Source organism: Idiotropiscis lumnitzeri, chromosome 3 (assembly GCF_059441095.1).
Source record: "Idiotropiscis lumnitzeri isolate Australia: NSW breed Sydney's pygmy pipehorse chromosome 3, RoL_Ilum_1.0, whole genome shotgun sequence".
Taxonomy (NCBI): Eukaryota; Metazoa; Chordata; class Actinopteri; order Syngnathiformes; family Syngnathidae; genus Idiotropiscis; species Idiotropiscis lumnitzeri.
This window is the reverse complement of record NC_142393.1, coordinates 10,050,231-10,070,041: the sequence shown is the minus strand read 5'-3', so window position 1 is coordinate 10,070,041 and position 19,811 is coordinate 10,050,231. Positions and strand designations below refer to the sequence as shown.

Below are 19,811 nucleotides of genomic sequence, written 5' to 3'. Positions count from 1 at the left end.
TAGATGAAGCATGACACAAGTGCACCTCATTGAAATTTTTGATCAAATTGGATTTTTTATTTGTTGGACTATGAGGCTTTTTTCAGGGAAGTGCAATAAGTTATCGATTTCAATCCATTTGGTATTCGCTCTTTAACGTAAACCCTAAGGGCAAATGCAGTCCGAGCTGTACCTGCAACCGGGGACAGCTACTTAAACTTGCAAAATTAAACAAGACAGAATAAAATGGAATCTTTTAGGTGCTTGCAAAATGTTGCACCATTGACAAAGGTAATAAAACAGAGTATGTGTACGCCAAAACATGAACAAGATGCGAAGACATTTCGCCCTGAATTTGGTGTGTGGAACAGCCTGACTGGTTTTAGCTTGCCAAGTAAAGATGAACCCTTTACAGGGCGCACAATGAAAAAAATGTCCAACACATTCCATGCATGTCCATTTGCGATGCAGCCTACCTTGACAGAGTAAGCCAGAGAGATGGTGACAGCGAGAGGTAACCCTTCTGGGACCGCCACCACCAACACGGTGACTCCAATGATGAAAAACTTGACAAAGTATTGGATGTAGACCGGCGTGCATTCAGTCACCCACGCGTGACCTGCAAGACACCACACGTAAGTGTTCAACTTTTAAAGTTGGGTTCAACAGGATGGGGAAGATTGTCGTCGGCTAAAACGCGCCCACACACACCTTCAACAACAAACGTGTCGATGACAAAGTAGAGCACCAGGATGATGACGGTGATTGCGGACATCACCAAACCTATGAAAGAAAATTCATACAGTCAATCGGTTATTGTACGTTATCTCTTGGGCTGTTGGACGTTCCAGAAGAAATACAAAGAAACAGACTTTGGGATTAAACTCTTAAAGATACATGGGGGGGGGGGAAATCTTTTAATCTTTGTCACCTTGCCTCCTCAAACCTGACTGTGTCTCTAATAGTTCATTCCCTCTTTTCAATACAGACTCGAAAGTGGTGCGCACCTGCTTTTCCAATTTGAACCGCAAGTTTGGTAAGCTTGCCCTGCAAGACGCTCTTCTCCTTTTTCGGTACGTTGGTCTTCTTCTTCTCCCTGTCCTCTACTTCCCCTCCCTCTGCGCTCTTTAGGGGTTGCATCTCCATGGCGACACCCCCATCCTGCTTCTTGGCTAAATCAGACACACAAAAACATATACAGAAGTAGCACCCGCAGTTTAATCCTCCATTGTAGAGTGCAAGAACAAACATCCCACTTTGAACTTCCAAATCTTAAACACAAAATAGGAAAGCCAACCTAATTTAAGCGTGTCATTGAGCGTCAGAGAAACATTCGTGTCTGAAATCTAACAACTATGCTGACAACGGCCTCGTTCACACAAGTCATTCACTTTCCGTAAAATAATATAAAAATAAAAACACATCAAAACCACGATTCATGTCGACGCACATCCGATTCGCATTTGTTTGTTTTTTTTTTACCTTTGTTCTGGTTGTTCTCCACAGCACCATCCGGTTGTTTTCCTGCAGAAAACAAAAGGATCAGACACAAAAAAAAAAAGAATAGATTTGTGTTAAAGTGCGCTGTTCCGAACAGTTTAAATGCTGCGTTGACAGGCAACAACACATTCCCAACCCACACGGAAACAATATTGAAAGGGAAGAGGAATAAAGACACACACATTGTCCATCACGAGGTGAAGCGACATTATACAGAACATGTGTAACTCCGTCACGGATCATTGACACTGTCACGCCACGACGTACTGGGGTCGGTTTACTCGCTAAAGGGAGCAAAGAGGGCAGGACAGACAACTGTGTGCTCACATACCATTGGTGACCGTGCTGTAACTTGCATCTGTGGAGATGAGCAACTGAGTATTGTCCTCTGTTTGGGGCATTGTGCGGGGGAAAGAAGGTTTTGAGGACACGTGAGAGAATTTGACAAAAAGGGGGAAATCAAAAGAATAAAGGGGGAAAAAAAAAATCCAAATAAAATGCGTCCGTTTGCAAATTGGATTCCATTTCACGCCAAAAGACGCTTGTGTAAAACATGAAGGACAAATCAAAAAGAAAAGCACACCCACTACATGTGGAAAAAAAAAAAATCAACAATTCATGACATGAAGTTTACTAAATAATACATTAGCTCCAGTAAATGACTGCCTGAATGGTTAAGGCTGCAAAGATTGCTGCCACAGCTGCACTCTGCAACCACTTATACTAAAAAAAAATAAGTATAATTGTGAATTTAAAAAAAAAAAGGAAAACATTTGAATCAATGGTTGCTGTCCGCCGCTCAATTCCAGGTTGCGACATGTAGTTTCTCAGCGTAAGGATGCCGATAATGTCTGGCACTCTCATGAATACTGCACTCACGGAGCTATGGATAGCGGTATGGCGTAACGATATTATCATTAAGTGCTTCTGAAAGAGTGTGAAGCCTCTGCAGGACCGACAGCATCGCAAACAAATTTGAACGGAACACTAATGCTTCGTTTCTTGACCGAGCAACACTCTTTCCAGAGTGTCTCTGGCTCCCTCTGCTCTTTGCTGCTCTTTCAATAATTGATTCAATCTGCAGACTCTCCCTCGGATTAAGGGGAGGCAAGCAGGGGGAGAAAGTGAAAAGGGGGTAAGAGCAGTGGTAAACAAGTAGGTAGGAGCAAGTGAGGTTTAATAGAGGAAGATGAATAAGCAACGGGGAGAAGGCGTGACAACGTGAAACGGCAAAGAGGGAAAGAGGGAGTGGAGAGGATGTGGGCTAAATTATCGATGAGGTTAAACTGGCATGCTTCCTGTTGATGCTCTTATCTCAAATCAGTTTGGTACCCCTCTCTCTCTCTCTCTCTCGCTTGCTCTCTCTTGCTCTCTCTCTCACTCTGTCTCTTGCTCTCTCTCTCACCCAGTCTGTCTCTCTCTCTCTCTCTCTCTCTCACTCAGTCTGTCTCTCTCTCGCCTTGCTCCCTCGCTCGCTCGCTCTCTCTCTCTCTCTCTCGCTCTGTCACACTCTCTCTGTCTCTCTCTCTCTCTTGCTCACTCTGTCTCTTTCTCTCTCTCGCTCTGTCTTGCTCTCGCTACCTCTCTCTCTCTCTCTCTCACTCACTCTCTCTCTCTCTCTGTCTCTCTCTCTCGCTCTCTTGCTCACTCTGTCTCTTTCTTTCTCTCGTGCTCTGTCTTGCTCTCGCCACCTCTCTCTCTCTCTCACTCACTCTATCTCTCTCTGTCACTCACTCTGTCTCTTTCTCTCTCTCGCTCTCAGTCCCTCTCTCTCTCTCTCTCTCTCTCTCGCTTACTTGCTCACTCTCTCTCTCTCTCTCTCTCTCTCTTGCTCACTCTGTCTCTCTCTCTCTCTCACCCTCTCTGTCTCTCTCACACATACACACACATGCATCAAAATGTGTGCACATTGACTGAGTTTAAGAATAGATGAAAGTACTCATGCCCAGATATTGGGCTAGTTTTTCTCATTTGTAAGAATTTGATAAACTCTTCCACCAGTTGTCATACAACAACAAACACATTACTATGTGTTGCTTTGTTTCCCCCCGCCACTTGTCTACATACCTTTTTTTTCTTTGCCGTCTTCCTCCACATCTCCAGCCCCCAGGAGAGTGAAGATGATGCCTGTCTGCGAGTTGACACCAACAGCCGTCACCAGCATGCGGCCTGAACCTTCCATAACATGTGTACCTAGATGACCAAAGAGACGACGTTTCACGAACTGAATGCAAAATACGAGGATTGCCAGGTAGCATCACAACAACTCAGAAACTGGATATGGCGATTGCAAATAACCACAGACGGAATCAAGGCACTCAGTTATGGATGGGTTGACTCGTGCCAGAAAGACCAAGTGCTTTGGGCTTGGTTTTAGCCAAGCCCCAAAAAAATCTGGACAACTGAAATGAATGAATAAATTAAATATGTGGTCTCATTCATCCATTCACGCTTAGCATTACTTTAATTCGCAACCTCATCCCTGATGACCAAAACATCCCCCAAAAATAAAAGTCACAATGTCAAAACATGTGAAAACAAACCTGAGAGCAGCATTGGGTCTTTGTCCACAGACTTGCGTACATGGTCCGACTCTCCTGTGAGGGAGCTCTCATCTAGCTTCAAATCATTACCTTGAACTAAAATACCATCGGCTGGCAGCAGGTCCCCTGAAAACAAACAAGTGCTTGATTCACTTTATTACCTTCACCAAGTATGTGTTCTTCAGTTGAAATTAGGTCGGGTTTTGTTATTTTGATTTGAATTTCATTGCAAAAGCAAATTGCAATTTTGCCGGAGTACATCGTGTAAAAAGATGCATAAGTGTGGACAACCCGCTTACCATATTTGACCTGGGCCATGTCACCCACCACCATGTCAGCCACAGGAATCTGGATGACATTTCCTTTCCGTACCACGGTGAACTTCTGTTCCTGCTCGATTCGACTCTGTAGACCCCGGAACTGTTTCTCTTTGGACCAATCATTGAAGGCCGTCACCAGGACGACACACGCCACAGACAGAAGAATGGCCGCACCCTCGATCCAATTGGCCTCGCCCTCACCTTCATCTTCCGCTCCTGCCGACACGTCGCCACAAGCTGGACAGACAGAAACGCGTGGCTTATGGAAGACACTCAAAGTGGAGGAAAACATGTGATATGATTCGTTTGATCAAGACCGTGGGAGGTTTTGTCCACACTTGTCACATTACATCATGGGTGGTGCATGATTGGAAATGCAAATGTTTGAGACAATTCTTTTAAAACAAAATCGGGTGCCACCCGTTCAATGTCCCAAATGGAAATTATTTTTTTCTAGAACCTCCGTTAGTCACAGGTTCTGAGAATCCTTATCACTTCACGACACCCCTACCCAACCCTCTTCTTACACTCTGAATCCTCTCCGGGAGGCTGGTAAAAAGAAAGGGCGAGGGAGATGATTGCAGCAATCTCCAAAATGATGAGCGTGACATCTTGCAGGGCCTCCCACACGAGCTCAAGGAAAGTCTTGGGCTTCTTTGGGGGGATAAAGTTTTGGCCAAAGGTCTGACAGCGACGCTCCAAGTCCGCTGGATCCCCGCTGAGACCTGACAGACAGAGAAGGAGGGTGAAACAGAAAACGGAAACACTTTTTAAACCACTTCCATTTTTAAAACAATCAAATACCATATGGATAGTAATTGGGACGCACAATCACAATCAGACACTTTGTGCAATAAACACCTCCATCGATTTGCTACACTTTGTAAATTGCAACCGATTCCAGACGACTTTCAGCTGGAAGAAATCAGTCAATCACAAGGCACATAAAGCGAAACAATCATTCACTCTTGTGGAGTGTATTTAGAGCAAGGGTGGGCAAACTTTTCGATTGGCGGGCCACAATGGGTTCAAAAATTTGACAGAGGGGCCGGACCCGGAGCAGATGGATGGAGTGTTTTGGTAACCTCACCTCATCGGAGAAAAAAAATATATTTAATTTTAAATGAAAGTGAACAAAAGCATAACAACAAAAGATGTCTTTGACACACCACAATATTTAGAAAGTAAAACATTAACGAGATTTATTCATTTAATTTTTTTCAAGTTTGGCGGGCCGGATTAAAACGTTTAACGGGCCGCATGTGGCCCCCGGGCCGTAGTTTGGATACCGAGATGCAAACTCCACGCAGGATAGCTGCAGCTGAGAATCGCATCCTAAATCTCACAACTGTGCTAGCGCAACAAACTGCCAGCGGCAAAGCTGGTCATTTGTGGGCCAGCGGAAGAAAAGGTCATGGGGCCTTTCCCTGCCGTGGAAATTCTAGTTTCCTATGTTTGGGAATTTGGCTGGCTAAGGCAATCTGCGCCTTTCTGAGGGATCCGGCAGACTGAGGGCACGCTCCTGGCGCACCGGACAATTTTCTGATCGAAAGTAGATTCGACTTTAGACCGGCTATAAACAGATCTAAGTTGTGGCGCTGATACGTGTGGTGGATGTCATCGTAAATCGTCATTCATAAATAAAAAAAACATCAGCATGCATGGACTATTGAACACGTTATTTGCGGGGAGAGCATCCCACACAGACGTACGATCAGGGGTGGAACGCAGTCTACAAGTGCCCACTTTACAGCTGCCAACTGAACATCATCCACAAGTTGAGATCTTCTTACGGTTCCTTCTAAATGTACTTTGCGTGCGCCAATCTCCTGCAGGGAGCCTGTCATGCGTCCGTCATGTAGACCACACGACTCACCTGCGCTTAATTTAAAGAATTAAAAGGGAATGAGAGAAGCCGCTTTGATTAAGCGGGAATCGAGTTGTCTGCGTTCACTCCCACATTGGCGCAGATGACTTTTTCTAACTGCGCCCGTTGATGGTAAAAGCAAAAGAAAGAAAATGCAGCACAGTTAGACAGCAATTTGTGCTAGACTTGCGCTGAGCATGAAAATAAGATGTAAGATCTTTTGAAATCTGTTACAATTACTCAGCAGGATAGGTTACTACTCACAGGACAGTTTTTGAATGTTTCCCTTATCGCTGTCCAATGAATAATAATCATCACTAAAGATATTAACGTCTATCATGAACTAAAAATGGTGAATTTGAAAAAAAAATATTTTATTTCCTGAGCTAGAGCAAGTCCTTAAAATCCTTTGGGGACTATTATCTATAAAGTGAATCAGCTCAATGCTTAGACGAGAGTATTCTTTTTTTTTTTCCCTTTCTTTTTTAATATACTCGAGCTCATTATATCGGACACTTTAATACTCATGACTTTGGGATGAAAATTGTCACTTGTGTCACATTGCATTCTCTTCGACTGACACTGACAGCATCGCTGAAACAGCGTACCGGCTCGTGCAGTTCTCACTGTCGAGGGCGCACATTTATCGCTGTGAAACGGTTTTTTGTAGTTTTGATAAAAAAAAACAACATTTAGTTTTCCTTTTGATTTCTTGTTTATTCCACTCTCCTCATTTTTTTCTTTTTGCTGCAGTATTCCTGAATCCAAAACTCACACTTTTTTTGAGTGTGTGGATTAAAACTAAATCAATAAAAATCGCTTTAAATCAAAGAAAACATTGACATAAACTCCAAGGTTATTTTTCTACTGCCAAAATTTGAAGTCATTCTGCTCATCCTCCTCTTCAACCTCCCGTAAGTGATGCAGTTTCCATGGTGATTAGTATATCAGGTCCCGGGCTTCCTGTCTCTAACAGGTTTCTGCCCAGCAACAGGTGATGTAATTCCTCCAGTGTGCAATGTTTGGATTTTTCTTTTGTTTGTGTGAGACATTTTTGGGGGGCGATTGGCTGTCGGGGAAGAAGAACAGCAATGCGCCTGCAGTGGTTGGCTTAAAGCGATGACACTCTTTTGTGGACGTGTGCTGTTTGCAGATATTGCGCGCTTGCTGCAGCGACTTTTGCTCGCGGCCTTGAACAAATGCGCGACAATACAAGTATGACACCCAACACGGTTCAGGCCAAGGCGACGTCGAGAGTGAGGGAGGGAGGAAACAGGTGATGCTGACTAATGGTCGCGCAGCCGTTTTTGTTTGGATGTAGTCCGGCCCTCCTCTTCTCTCCCTCTCTCTCATCCATCCCTCCGCACTCATCCTCCCTGCTTGGCTCCCTTCTCTTTCCTCCCTCTCTCCATCTCCCCTTGATGTGTCCTTGACAATGCGGCAAGCTGTTCGAGCTTTCTCTCCTCTCCTCTCCCTCCATCACACACACGCTTCTTTCTCTCCCTGTTTTTTCCATAATTGCTCCTCATCCTCCTCACGCTCTCTTGAATGTGGATATAATGGTCTCATACTGCAGCGCCGGGTGTCCATATCAGAGAATGTGTGTGCGTGTGTGCGAGTGTGCGTGTGCTCTCCTCTTCTGTATCATATTACAGATAATGCTCTGAATCATTATGTATATTTGCAAGGATACATGGGCCATGTGGTTGCATCCTCTGCAATGCCCTGAATTTGATGATTCATTATAAAGAGAGAACGCACAAGCTCACAATCCCTGTCTGGGATTGTTGTTCTCGTGGGATAAATGTCGCTGTTTTGCTGGGACAAATATGGGAATGATGGGTGGGGGGGGGGCATTTCAGTTAAGACAAATTGAAATAGATGCATGTAGCAATAGACATAAGATCGCATCCAGAAATAGAGGGTGTCCCCACAAGTCAGTTAAATTCAGGTGTCATTGGAACATACGTCTGACAGTTTAGGCTTTGCAGTTTTTGTGAGCATATCATTCCCTTTCCCAACGCTCGTCGGTTGACGTTGGAGCGGCATTGTAAAAACTGCCGCCTGGCAAAATGATTTTCTGTCCCCCAAATGGAGTTCAGCACCAGTTTGAGAAGCTTTATGTCTGTCACACAGCTTCAACACGTAGTACAGTTTATCCTTATCCATGACAAGTTTGTTTTTATATGCTATGTTCTAAACTAAAAGGTGAAAAAACTCTGCGCATCCACCACTAATAAAACCACCTAAATCCTAGAGAAGGTGTCCACGCAAAGCCAGGAAAAGTCCATCAGGAGATTTGCACTGGAATTCAGCATGAACAAACGCTTGATACAGTGGATGCATCAGAGAGTGATAAAGCTTCACCCAACTTCGGGTAAGACTTCAAGCATAAGAATATAATGCTTATTTGGCTAAATGTGTACTGCGGTTGGCCCAAAGTCAGATGGGATAGGCTCCAACTCCATGACCCTAATGCAGTCAAGAAAATGGATGGATGGATGAATACATTTGTTCTTGGCTGCTTTGTCACACCAGAGGACAAAAAATAAAATATTAGAAAATTTGTTGAGAGCAACAACCGTTGATGAGCAGCTCTGTGTGCAATCAGTGTTTTACCATCAGTGGACAGGGGTGGATATGCGGGTGTGTGCGTGTGTGTGGGTGAGTGTATGTATTGAGTTACAGTAGGTTACTGTAAGTCTCTGTTGAGTGTTGTTAATTGGACACTACAACCAGGTCAGACTAGCGCCGAATACACAACATAGTCAGATAGTTAATTTAACAGCATATTTATTATTTGGGTTGTAGTTTGGACTGCATCAATTTGAGAGTTGTTACTAATAGTTTGGTTACCTCAACAAGCTACATGACAGAATCAAAATGCTGGACGCAGCTCTCTATATGATGCACCGTAGTATTAGTACAGTTGTACTACATTACAAACAGTAACGCCAACAATAAATGAAAAAATTGATCGATAAATTTGAAACAGACATGGATAACCTATGATTATGCGGTTGGGTATTAAAAGTCTACACACCCCAATTAAAATGCAATGTTTTTTTGAGATATATAAAAAAAAAAAAATAGGACCAAGATGAATAATTTCCCACCTTCAATGTGACCAATAGCAAGTAGAACTCAATTTAAAACATTTTTTTAAAAAGCTAAGAAGTTCTAGCTTCTTTTTAAGACATCTTTGAAGTAGATCTTTCAGTACAAATTAATAGTATAAACAGATGCAAATAAATAAATGCATTTTTCTTAACCAATTTCAGGTAAAAAAACAAAACAAACAATGAATGCAAAAATAAAAAAATACAAAAGGAAACTTGATCAGGACAGCCCAGGATTTTGTTTCTGGTAGTTTGAGCCACTTAAGTCATCAACAAGCAACTACAAGATGAACATGAACGTTTGGTGGGCCGGATTAAAAAAACAGAGCCAGATTTTTTCTCTTACTTTATTCTAACCCATAAAACGACGACTAGTAGAACAAATTGGGCCGCAACGCCACGCATCGCTTCCAAACTTTGCTTTCATTTGAACATGCAAATGCACGGACGCACACACTGAGAACCGTTACCCAGCCTTTTGATCTCAGCGTTGATTTTTGTTTCGCCCTCGCCAGTTGAAAACATGGAGGTGTTGCACTCCCCTGTTAGAAAATACAGGTGCGCATATGCATTCAGAATGAGCTGAAATACGCTACAATACTCAGCTCAAATCTAATCTGCAAATATTTTGTCAATTTGGGATTTATTTATTTATTTATTTTTTGAAGCAGTTGCCCAACGTCCAAGTTAGTCATTATCTTAATTAATGTTTGAAGATCGCATGATAAACCAAAGGTAAAAGCAATCACAAGTATGAAAGCGCCATTTTCTACAATCAAATCCTCCAACTGCTTCCTTGCACGCTCTCGCTCATCCATTTATTGATTTGGTCGATCAGCTTTCCATTATTAAAATCCCTTCATCCATTCATCAATGTCATGTCCTTTGTGCACCCAACTCAGATAAAGCCTCTTTCTCTGGTCAGGATAACACTCTGTCCGTGTGATGAGGAGCTTTGATAATTCTCGTTGTTCTTTTTTCATTCAAAATGTGTTTTGTTCTGACATACTTCCCTGCACATTAATAATAAAGACATTTTAATTGAGCCAAACCACACTTTTCATAAAGCAGTTACAGTTTGGTTAACTTGAGGACGGGAAGCATTCATTTGTTACATTCCATTGTCAAAAGTGCAGAGAACTCGAATAGCTGAACGGTGAATATTGTGAAATACATTCGAAAGCCAACATTTCAAGAAGACTTTGTCATGTTCTGAATAGCAAAATTTCAGGCACCTTTGGGTTTGGTACACACATACAGTAAGAAGGATTTTTTTTTTTTTATCTGTGACAGAGACCGCATGTCAAAAGATGAGGCGTCAAACATAGTTTTTGTTGTATTGCAAATGTTCGACTCCAATTATTTACACACTGAGAACCACACAAAAATATTTTGTCATATCGACAAATTAATCCAAGGCAGGAATCTCGTGTGATCACACATGCTCTCACAAAAGCAAAGGAGAAGAAGACACTTCCAGATGGGCGTCATAATTACTTATGGAGCGTTGTATAATGACGATGTCATTAAAAAAGACTTTCTTTGGGAAAATACTTGTATTTAAAAAAAAATCGTAGTCCACAGATCAGTAGATTTACCCGACACTCAAAGATATTTGATATTAAATATTGAACACATGTAATATTTGAGATTGCCGACCCAACCCGTTTCAAAATCTAATTATCGGGACAAATTCACTCTTGTCACACCATAGACCACACTCGTCAGATTAATCAGAGACGGCTTTATGTGTATCTAAACATATTTATATTTTTATTTATTTATATATTTTTTAAAAAATGCCTTCACTTTTTTTTCTGGCACATCAGATTTTCATTTTTTGTTTTTAACGTTTGAGCCATAAAAGTATGAGCGATACAGTTTTAATCATGCGTTGTAATTTATAGCTATGAGGTTTCAGAGAAAAATTCCACCTGTTGCTGAACCTGACCCTAAATTCATAAATAATAATGTATTGCTTGTATTATTATTATTATTATTATTATTATTATATTCAACCTCAGAATCAGGGCAAAAAAAATATCCATTCTTTGTTTTTTATTTATTTATTTTTTTTAATTTGTTGACCAGTCTAATAATATAGGACAATCCAATAAGGCTAAGACAATTTTTTTCCTTTGGGAGAGGGCAAAATCTGGATAAAAACCACACAATTGTCTTTATGTATGTACCTGGCCTTAGATTTTCTCCAATTACATAGACCAATTATAATACATCATTTCTATTTTAATTTGCAACGCAGTATGGTCACTGCTGCCCAAAAAAAAAAAGTCATGAATCAGACTTGGACTTAGGAGATTCCCATGTACGAGCTAACCTGCTTCATGTATGAAACCATCCAGCATGCCATCAATCATTTATCCATTCATGTCCCCTTTCCATCTGAGAACTTGGCTTTCCAGTTCATCCAGCGCTCCCTCCATCCCTGATCATTTGAGCAACACACTCAACCATGCGTGGTCCATGCCTACTCACCATCAGTGGTGCTGGACTTTAGTCTCTGGCAGAGCCCGTCTGTGTCCTCGTAGCTATCCTGGATCTTCTGCAGGGCCTCGCCCCCCCTGAGCTCCATCAGCTCCCTCAGCTCCTTCAACGTGACCCCAAAGTCTCCGCCCCCAAGGTTCCCATCTTCCCTTCCTCCTCCACGATTCGCTTTGGGGTAAAACTCCACGGCGCTATTTGCCATTTCGCCCATCGTCGCTGTTGTTGACATCACACAAGGTTGATTTGTGTTGTGTTTGTCCTTCCCCGCCTCCTTCCTTGTCTGTCCTCAGCTCAGTGACCCGCTCGTGTGCTCGCTGACAGCTTGTTCATGTGTTCAACAGCCCGTTGCACTCCTTCCTTGATTTCTTATTCAAAATTGTCGAATGATTCTCATTCGCGTCAACGGCCTTTCTGTTGAAGAAAGGGGCGCTGATTGGGTTGTTTTTCTCCTCAGTGTCTCAGCCAGGCCTTCCACTGCTCCTTCACTTCTCCATAACTGGAGGAACAGGAGGAGGGTGAGGAGGTTGAAGAACAGTGCGCAGGAGCACTTGAGAAGCGTGGTATCTGAACGAATCCAGCTTTCTTCGCCCTCGTCTCTCCTGTCTCACTCCCTCCGATGTTCACAGCCAGTCCATGGACGGACGGGCCGGCTGATGCATATGTGGGTGGGGGTAGAGGGGGTGACTGCCAGATGGAGAGAGTGGCCAACGGCCAAAGTAAGATGATAGAAGAAGCAGGTGCAGATGTGAGGTAGGTAGGAGCTACTTCTGCTCCACCGAGACCTACGAGACAAGAATTAGACATGATCATGAGTGTGCGTCCAATTATAGCTCTAAAGACATTTTAAGCATCAAGCACAAATATACAAATGAAGATCCAGTATGTCACGACGGCTCATCTTTCACAAACTCCTCGAAATATTTTACTGTATTTTGCTTTTGACCACTTGAGGGCAGCGGAGTAAACTATTGCCCTTTATAAAATGCAAAATATTTCAAAGGAACTTTCCTTTTACCTTTTACTATATTGTTAGAAAACAATCATTTAAAACATTAGGGATGGGCAATACTACCTTTTCTGACCGATACCAAGCACGGACAGCACCAGTACTTTTGATACATGCGATTTCAATTAAGACAATCACGGATAATGGTGAAAAAAAAAAGATCTTTCTGTCCTCCTAACACAAATGATGATTCGGACAAAAACAGTTGCAGTATAGCACCATCTACTGGCAAGGAGGACTTAGTGAACGTCCGATTGTTTTTTTTTGTTTTTTTGCCTTAATTATCGTTGGCTGGTATCATCTTCCTCGACGAGTACCAAATCCAGGAAAAGGGCCAGTACAAAATTAAACTTCTTTTATCACAGACAGGGAGTTTTAGGTTGTTATCTACCCAACATTTTTCGACGGCAGTCTTTCACCTTCTTCAAAGTGTCACGTGATGGTGCCTTGTGACTCGTCTTTATCAGCTGATGTTCAATGAAGGCTGATTGACAGGTGACACCCTCTGCTGTTCGTTCGCCCACTCCTGTATGCTCCCTCGTCCCTGTTGATAGTCCTTGAGCCCCGCTTCCTGTTCTCAATGGCCTCTCTGATTCAGCGCGGGTGTTTGTTGTTTTCGGTGCGGATGACTCTGGACTTTTCCCAGTTCATAATGTGATTTTTCCCGCATCCTGGAGGGGGCGAAGGAACAGTAGAGGGCGAGACTCACCTGTCAATTTCGACAGGTGAGTCACTCCTTCATCGAACATCAGCTGATAAACATGAGTCACACGACACCATCATATGACACTCTGAACAAGGCGAAAGACTGCCGCTGAAACATATCAGATAAATAACCTAAAACTCCCTTTACCGATATCTGGGATTGGTCCTCGTCCATGCCTAAAAATAATAAAAATACTCACAAAATTCAAATGATGGGCTGGGAGAAATCACAGTTTTAATGCATCATGAGGTGTGTGTGTGTGGAGCAGTTACAAATATCCACCAAATATATTTTGTTTTTGCCAGATAAAAGCTTAAGAAATTAGAAATGGAATACAGCAGACTTTACCTTCAAGATAATTTAAAAGGTGACCTATTTCCATCTTACATTCAATTAGTCTATTTTAGACACGAGCTTACATCGCTATGCATGAGGACAAATGTGGACACGACACAGATAACAGGAACAAATCCAAAACAACAAAGACAAGTATCAGCATTTGGAGTGATGTTATTCCCAAAGTACCAATATTGGTCCGAAATTCCCTCACTGAAAAAAATTAGGCGGCTGTACAATGCACCACCGTAATCACCGTTAGATATTAATATTGTCTAGCTGAGCTGGCATACATTTTGGTTTTAGAGCTCCCCGCTGCACCCACTCTGAACAGAGCACCCAAGAGTGAACGAGAGCAGTGAAGCTTCACACTCACTATTCACTACATGGAACACTGATGACACATTTGAAAGCGAATGTCTTCAAAAGAAATATACACCTGAAAAATGTTGACTTCCTAGACAATATTGCATGTCCAGACCATACAAACAATCAACCTCCACTTTCACGCTAAAATTCTTAAACAATCTGGCAATTACGTCAAATTCGAGATGCGCGATACCACTTTTTTTTTTGCGGGGGTCTCTGTGGGCGTTTACATGTTCTTCCCTGTGCTTGCGAGGGTTATCCCCGGGTGTACTCGGGCTTTCTCCGACATTCGAAAAAAGCGCATGTGTTAAATCACAGATGTCAAACTCAAGGCCCGGGGGCCAGATCTGGCCCGCGACGTCATCTTATGTGGCCCGCGAAGGACAAATCATGTGCGTCAACTTCCGGTCTCAGGCACATTTTCTTCTCTTTTGACAACATTGAGATATGAGATATTGCCATTTATTTGTTAACAATCCCCCCCCCTCCCCCCAAACAATTACTTACGGGCTTCTGATTTCAAAAGTGGCTTTCCACCAATTTGTTGTGTTTATGTTATAACGCAAGGCGATCATACATTTAAACGGGTACACAGTCATAACGGCCCTTTGAGGGAAACCAAAACTACGATGTGGCCCATCCAGGTGTTTTTTCTTTTTCTTCTCCAAGACACATGAGACTACTTAAACAAAAATGATAGTGCTTTGAAGTAGCAACTGTCCATCAGGGTGTGTCCACTTTTGAAAAGCTTGAAAAGGAGAACGACTCTGATGCAAGCTGCTCTCGTCGAACGCACTCTACATAATTTCTTAATTGCGGAATTCATGTTCATGTTTCAAACCATCTCTGGAGATGATTTAATTAAAATAAATCTGACATCAACAGTGTTCCGTGCAGCCCGGGAGCTCGTGTTGCTTCCACTATCCCGAAGCCTGCTTCATCCCACATGAGCAATTAGTGAGGCTGTGACTGTGCTGAATACTGTCAGCATCACATGTGACACACTCACTATTCTGATGAGGCTATTCGACATCAGAAGAATCATGAAAGGAGGGGGGGGGGCACAATCGAGGCTCCTAATGAATTCTTTGTCTCCTCCCTCCTTTCCACTCCTCACCCTCTCTGGGTTCTGTCATGCATCTCTTCCCCCTCCCTGACTAAGAACGTTAGTTTATGACTGAGTCACCCTGCTCTCTTCTTCAAGTTTCCTCTCATGCAGTACCTGCTCCTCCGAATGCACATGCGTGCGTGCGTGCGTGCGTGCGTGCGTATCATGCTATGTGGCTTACTCATCTCATCGTTTGAATTCCTCCTGCGACTTTCTCCCCAGCTTTGTGCTTCCTGCCATTGCAATCATTTATTTACTCAGCCTGTCACATTCTTTCTTCCCAGCCTGGTCTCTTACTCACTGATTCTGTCTGATTTTATGAAGCTCACACAAGCACGGAGCTCCTGCCGCAGCAATCTTCAACGGCATTTTTCTGTTGAGCTCCTTCAGAGCTTTGACGTGTGCAATTGCACATGTACAGTCGGCGCGCGTTAATAAGTCGGAAAACGTGCACAATATCATTTCCTTGGTTTTCAAATAAGTATCGCACGCGCAGCCCATGTCACTTACGCAACTGTGTGCATCACAGATATACACACTCATGCCCGGAGACATCACTCTCTCTGTCATCGCACATACACACAAATGTGTCTTTGGGAGCGGGCCTTTTCTAAATAAGAGAGCGTGACAGGCGGAAAGAGAGCGAGAGAGGACCTCCATGCATGGCTGAGATGTGTTTGAACATGAAAACAGTCAAACAAAAGGTCAACACAGTCCTGCTCCATGTCGTAAGATTTGCATTTATTTTAAGGGCACTCACTGAAATAATTCAGGATATTCAATTCAGAAATTTGTTTTATTTACTTTTGTACTTTGGATTTTCTTTTGCCATTCCTTTTTTCATATCATACCATATTATCCTTGTCATCCATCGCATGGGGCTGAACAATTAATCAAATTCAAAATGACATCGCAATTTTAAAATGGCAAAGGCCGCAGTTTTGGGGAAAAAATGGTTCTTTTGGTTCACTTTTTCACAAGTGTAGTATGTATGTTTTATTCATTTATCTATATAGTGTCTAGAACAGGGGTGGGCAAACTTTTTGATTGGCGGGCCACAATGGGTTCTAAAATTTGACAGAGGAGCAGATGGATGGAGTGTTTTGGTGACCTCACCTCATCGGAGAAAATAAATACATTTAATTTTGAATGAAAGTGAACAAAATCATTACAACAATATATATGTCACAGTATTTAGAAAATACAACGTCAACAAGATTTATTAATTTAATTTTTTCAAGTTCGGCAGGCCGGATTAAAACGTTTAACGGGCCGCATGTGGCCCCCGGGCCGTAGTTTGCCAGCCTGGTCTAGAAGGTCAGTTCTTAAGAAATGCAGCCCACATGTTTTGCATGTCACCGTTGCATGATATGTGAAAAATTGAAGTGATAAAACCACAGGTTGGTTTGCGTTACTGTTGTAATCTGATTTATGACTTTTTTATGTTTACGCCACACTTGTTTGGTGAAATCTTGTGATGTCATTGTGATTTTTAGTAAATTGACAGCTCTAATTCAAATTGATTAATAAACTGTCTTTCAAATAAATTCATGATTCAATTGGCTTTATTTTAGCCTAAGGCTAAGACCAAAACCTTTATGTGCAATGATCCGGATATTTTTTTTATTACAATACACTTTAACATATTGCTTGTTTGTTCAAAAATATTGTATGAGGAAAGAGGACCTTGAAAAAAAATAATCACATAATAGCTCGCAATCGCAATATTGAGGAAAAAAAAATATCACAATTAGATTATTTTTCAAAATCATCCAGTCCTACGCAACAACGTTGACCGCTGAGAGAGAGGAATTGTCCTCCTGGGATTTAATTCTGGGCCAGTAGGCCTGTGTGTGCTCTGTGAGAGAGTGTATGTGCCAGACTGGTTAATCCAGGCTACACAACCACACACACACGCACACCCCCGCACCCCCGCACACACACACCCCCACACACACATGCCCGAGCAATTATCTCAAAACTAATATATGCGCTTTCTCTGTCTTTCTTGATACTTTGAGCTTTTGCTGTGTGTTGCTCTTAAAGTGACCTTTTAGCTTCACAGCTGAGCTGCATGCCACTTGTGTACCTTGTGATATGATGTATACATGAGGGGGGTCACACACACTTATCGAGCCAACAGTAGAAAAAGCCCAATCAGGCTTTGACACAGTGACAACAATACGGAGGTAAGTTTACACAAATAGCAGCATGACTGCATCGTACTTCAAAGCAACTTGATGGTGAGACTGGTGGAAGTTTGATTGAGGCTGAAATACATGACATGTATTCATCGCATTTGACATTGCTAGACTAACAGTCTGCATCCCATGTCCCTCCCACGTGAGCTCCTGTTCACCTCCACTCAAAGCCGCACACAAACATATACTAGCTAATGCTCTAGTCCACTGTTCTCTTGTGTGCAGCACTGGCCCAATTCGAACACAAAATGACCTTTGCTGGTCACCTTCAGACGTGCCCGAGCATCATCCTGCTCATCATCCTCATCCTGCTGATGCCCTTCGTCATCCTTACCACATGCATGACAACAATATCAATCGTACCACACGAACTGTGCCCACTCGCCTAATTCAAATTCAACGAAATGGGTTCGAGGTGCGCCACCAACCTGTGCCCCCCTCACCGCAAGGTTACCGGGCCCACGCTAGACAGTGGCTCTGGCCGGGGGATGATTACCGGATCGAACCGACATCCCGCTGCAGGTGCGACGCACCGCGGAAAAACGACGCGATGGAAGGAAGGATTGAGGGACGGAAGAGGACTGCTGGTGCTCACAGTGCAGCAGAGAGGCCCGTGCAGCTATTGCGGTCGCGCTCGGTGACAATGCTGGACTGCAGTCTTTCGCCCACCATCCGAGGAAGGATGGAAATGCATCGGCGTGGAGCTCCGCAGCCGCGCACACACTCTCACGGCATAGCGCTGTTTACCGGGGAATTACGGTATGCCCGACTGTATGGCTAGAGTAGCTCCGCAAGGCCCGCGATGACACACCAGGCCCAAACGCCGTTTCAAAATATTTTTTTGGGGGGGGGAAAGCCCCGCGCGCGCTCTTCCACAATCACAGCAAGAGACACGCGTGGGGTAAATAGAAGTCACGCACTCATGCACGCGAGCACGCACGCCCGCCAACACGCACGGACTCGCCACTCACCGTGCAGGCCGAGCTCAAGGACATCAGCATCAGCATCAGTGGGCGGGCGGAGAGCCACAATCCCCAGTTAATCTTGCGTGAGCGCGGAGCGGAGAATGTCCCGGCCCGGATGAGAGAGGATGCACAGAAGGGTGAGAGGAGGAGGGGTTGTAGTGGCGGTGGCGGCGGCGGCGGTGGTGGTGGAGGCGGTGGAAGAGGAGGAGGACCGTGAGTGGGCTGCTGCAGCCTTGCAGTCCGATGGAGGAGAGGGGATGAAAGACAAGCACGGGTACTGATGAATATTCCACTCCGCGCTGTCACCTGACCGTGGGTCGGCCGATTTCTGCGGCTGGCGGAGAGAGAGAGGGGAAGAGAGCGAGAGAGAAAGAGAGAGAGAGAGAGAGAGAGAGAGAGAGAGAGAGAGAGACCGGGTTTACCTCTCCTGCGGAGGGGGTGGGGAGGGGGTGCAGTATTTGTCGGTGCTTACCGCTTGTGATCCTGCTGCTGATGCTGATGGTGGTGACGATTAAAATGACGGAGCTCAATGCGGTGAAGTGTCAAAGAAAAGAAAAGAAGTAAAGAAAGGGCGCTCTGACAGGACACGCTCCTGCGACATCTCTGGAGGAGGAGCCCGCGAGCGCACAGGAGCTTGCTCGCAGCATCCACAGGCAGGAGGAGGAGGAGGAGGAAGAGTGGGTATCTACGTCACCCCCTCCCTCCTCATACACTCTTTTGCGTGGTGACGACAGCGGACACACCGCAGCACAGTGAAGGGTATTGCCGGGAAAAAAAAAAAAAAAAAAAAAAGGGGTATTGCCGGTTAGAGAGCCATCTTAATTTGAAAACGACAAATATATATTACCATCGACAAGAAACCATTATTTCCTCATGTTATCTTACGTGACTGCAAGGAGAGGTAAATGCGCATATAGACATAACATTTTTTTAATCCTATTCTGAAATGAAAATGAGATCCGATACAAACAATATAATCAAATGTACCATTATTATTGCGCTTGTTTTTTTTTTGTTTTCGCAATGGTGGAGTCGGAGTGCCTCGCCGAATTGGAATACATTCAATAAATTCTAATGGTATGTAAACCCAGTCAGGCTCTGATGTCTGTAGACTCGGGTTCAAATGTGGAACCTGGAGTTCAAAGCAAACATGATTTGATGAATTTAGCGGTTATATTAAGCTGCACACAAGTGGAATAAGATGAACAGAAGAAAATTAGCCACAAATCTGGTTGTTTTCTTGCACAGTTGTTATCATTCAAAAAGTCATTTTTTTCTGAGAAAAAA

At 43.5% G+C, this 19,811-nt stretch overlaps 1 protein-coding gene across 6 annotated transcripts in view; it reads right to left on the bottom strand.

The window, feature by feature from the left end:
* The window catches only part of atp2b3b (ATPase plasma membrane Ca2+ transporting 3b), a 44,890-nt gene extending 25,715 nt beyond the window's left edge, over nt 1-19,175 (bottom strand). For 3 of the 6 annotated variants that reach the window (XM_088290975.1, XM_088290978.1, XM_088290980.1), the window contains exons 1-12: nt 18,997-19,175; nt 18,531-18,858; nt 11,825-12,615; nt 4,870-5,067; nt 4,322-4,579; nt 4,023-4,148; nt 3,547-3,672; nt 1,811-1,867; nt 1,462-1,503; nt 987-1,151; nt 691-762; nt 456-598 (exon numbers count right to left, since the gene is read on the bottom strand). In XM_088290975.1, coding sequence (XP_088147101.1) covers nt 456-598; nt 691-762; nt 987-1,151; nt 1,462-1,503; nt 1,811-1,867; nt 3,547-3,672; nt 4,023-4,148; nt 4,322-4,579; nt 4,870-5,067; nt 11,825-12,062 — 1,425 coding nt within the window. In that variant the 5' untranslated portion in view covers nt 12,063-12,615; nt 18,531-18,858; nt 18,997-19,175. The remainder of the gene's footprint in view (nt 1-455; nt 599-690; nt 763-986; nt 1,152-1,461; nt 1,504-1,810; nt 1,868-3,546; nt 3,673-4,022; nt 4,149-4,321; nt 4,580-4,869; nt 5,068-11,824; nt 12,616-18,530; nt 18,859-18,996) is intronic. The other 3 variants (XM_088290977.1, XM_088290979.1, XM_088290976.1) reach the window with 2 other exon arrangements.
* Nucleotides 19,176-19,811: the final 636 nt, after the last annotated feature.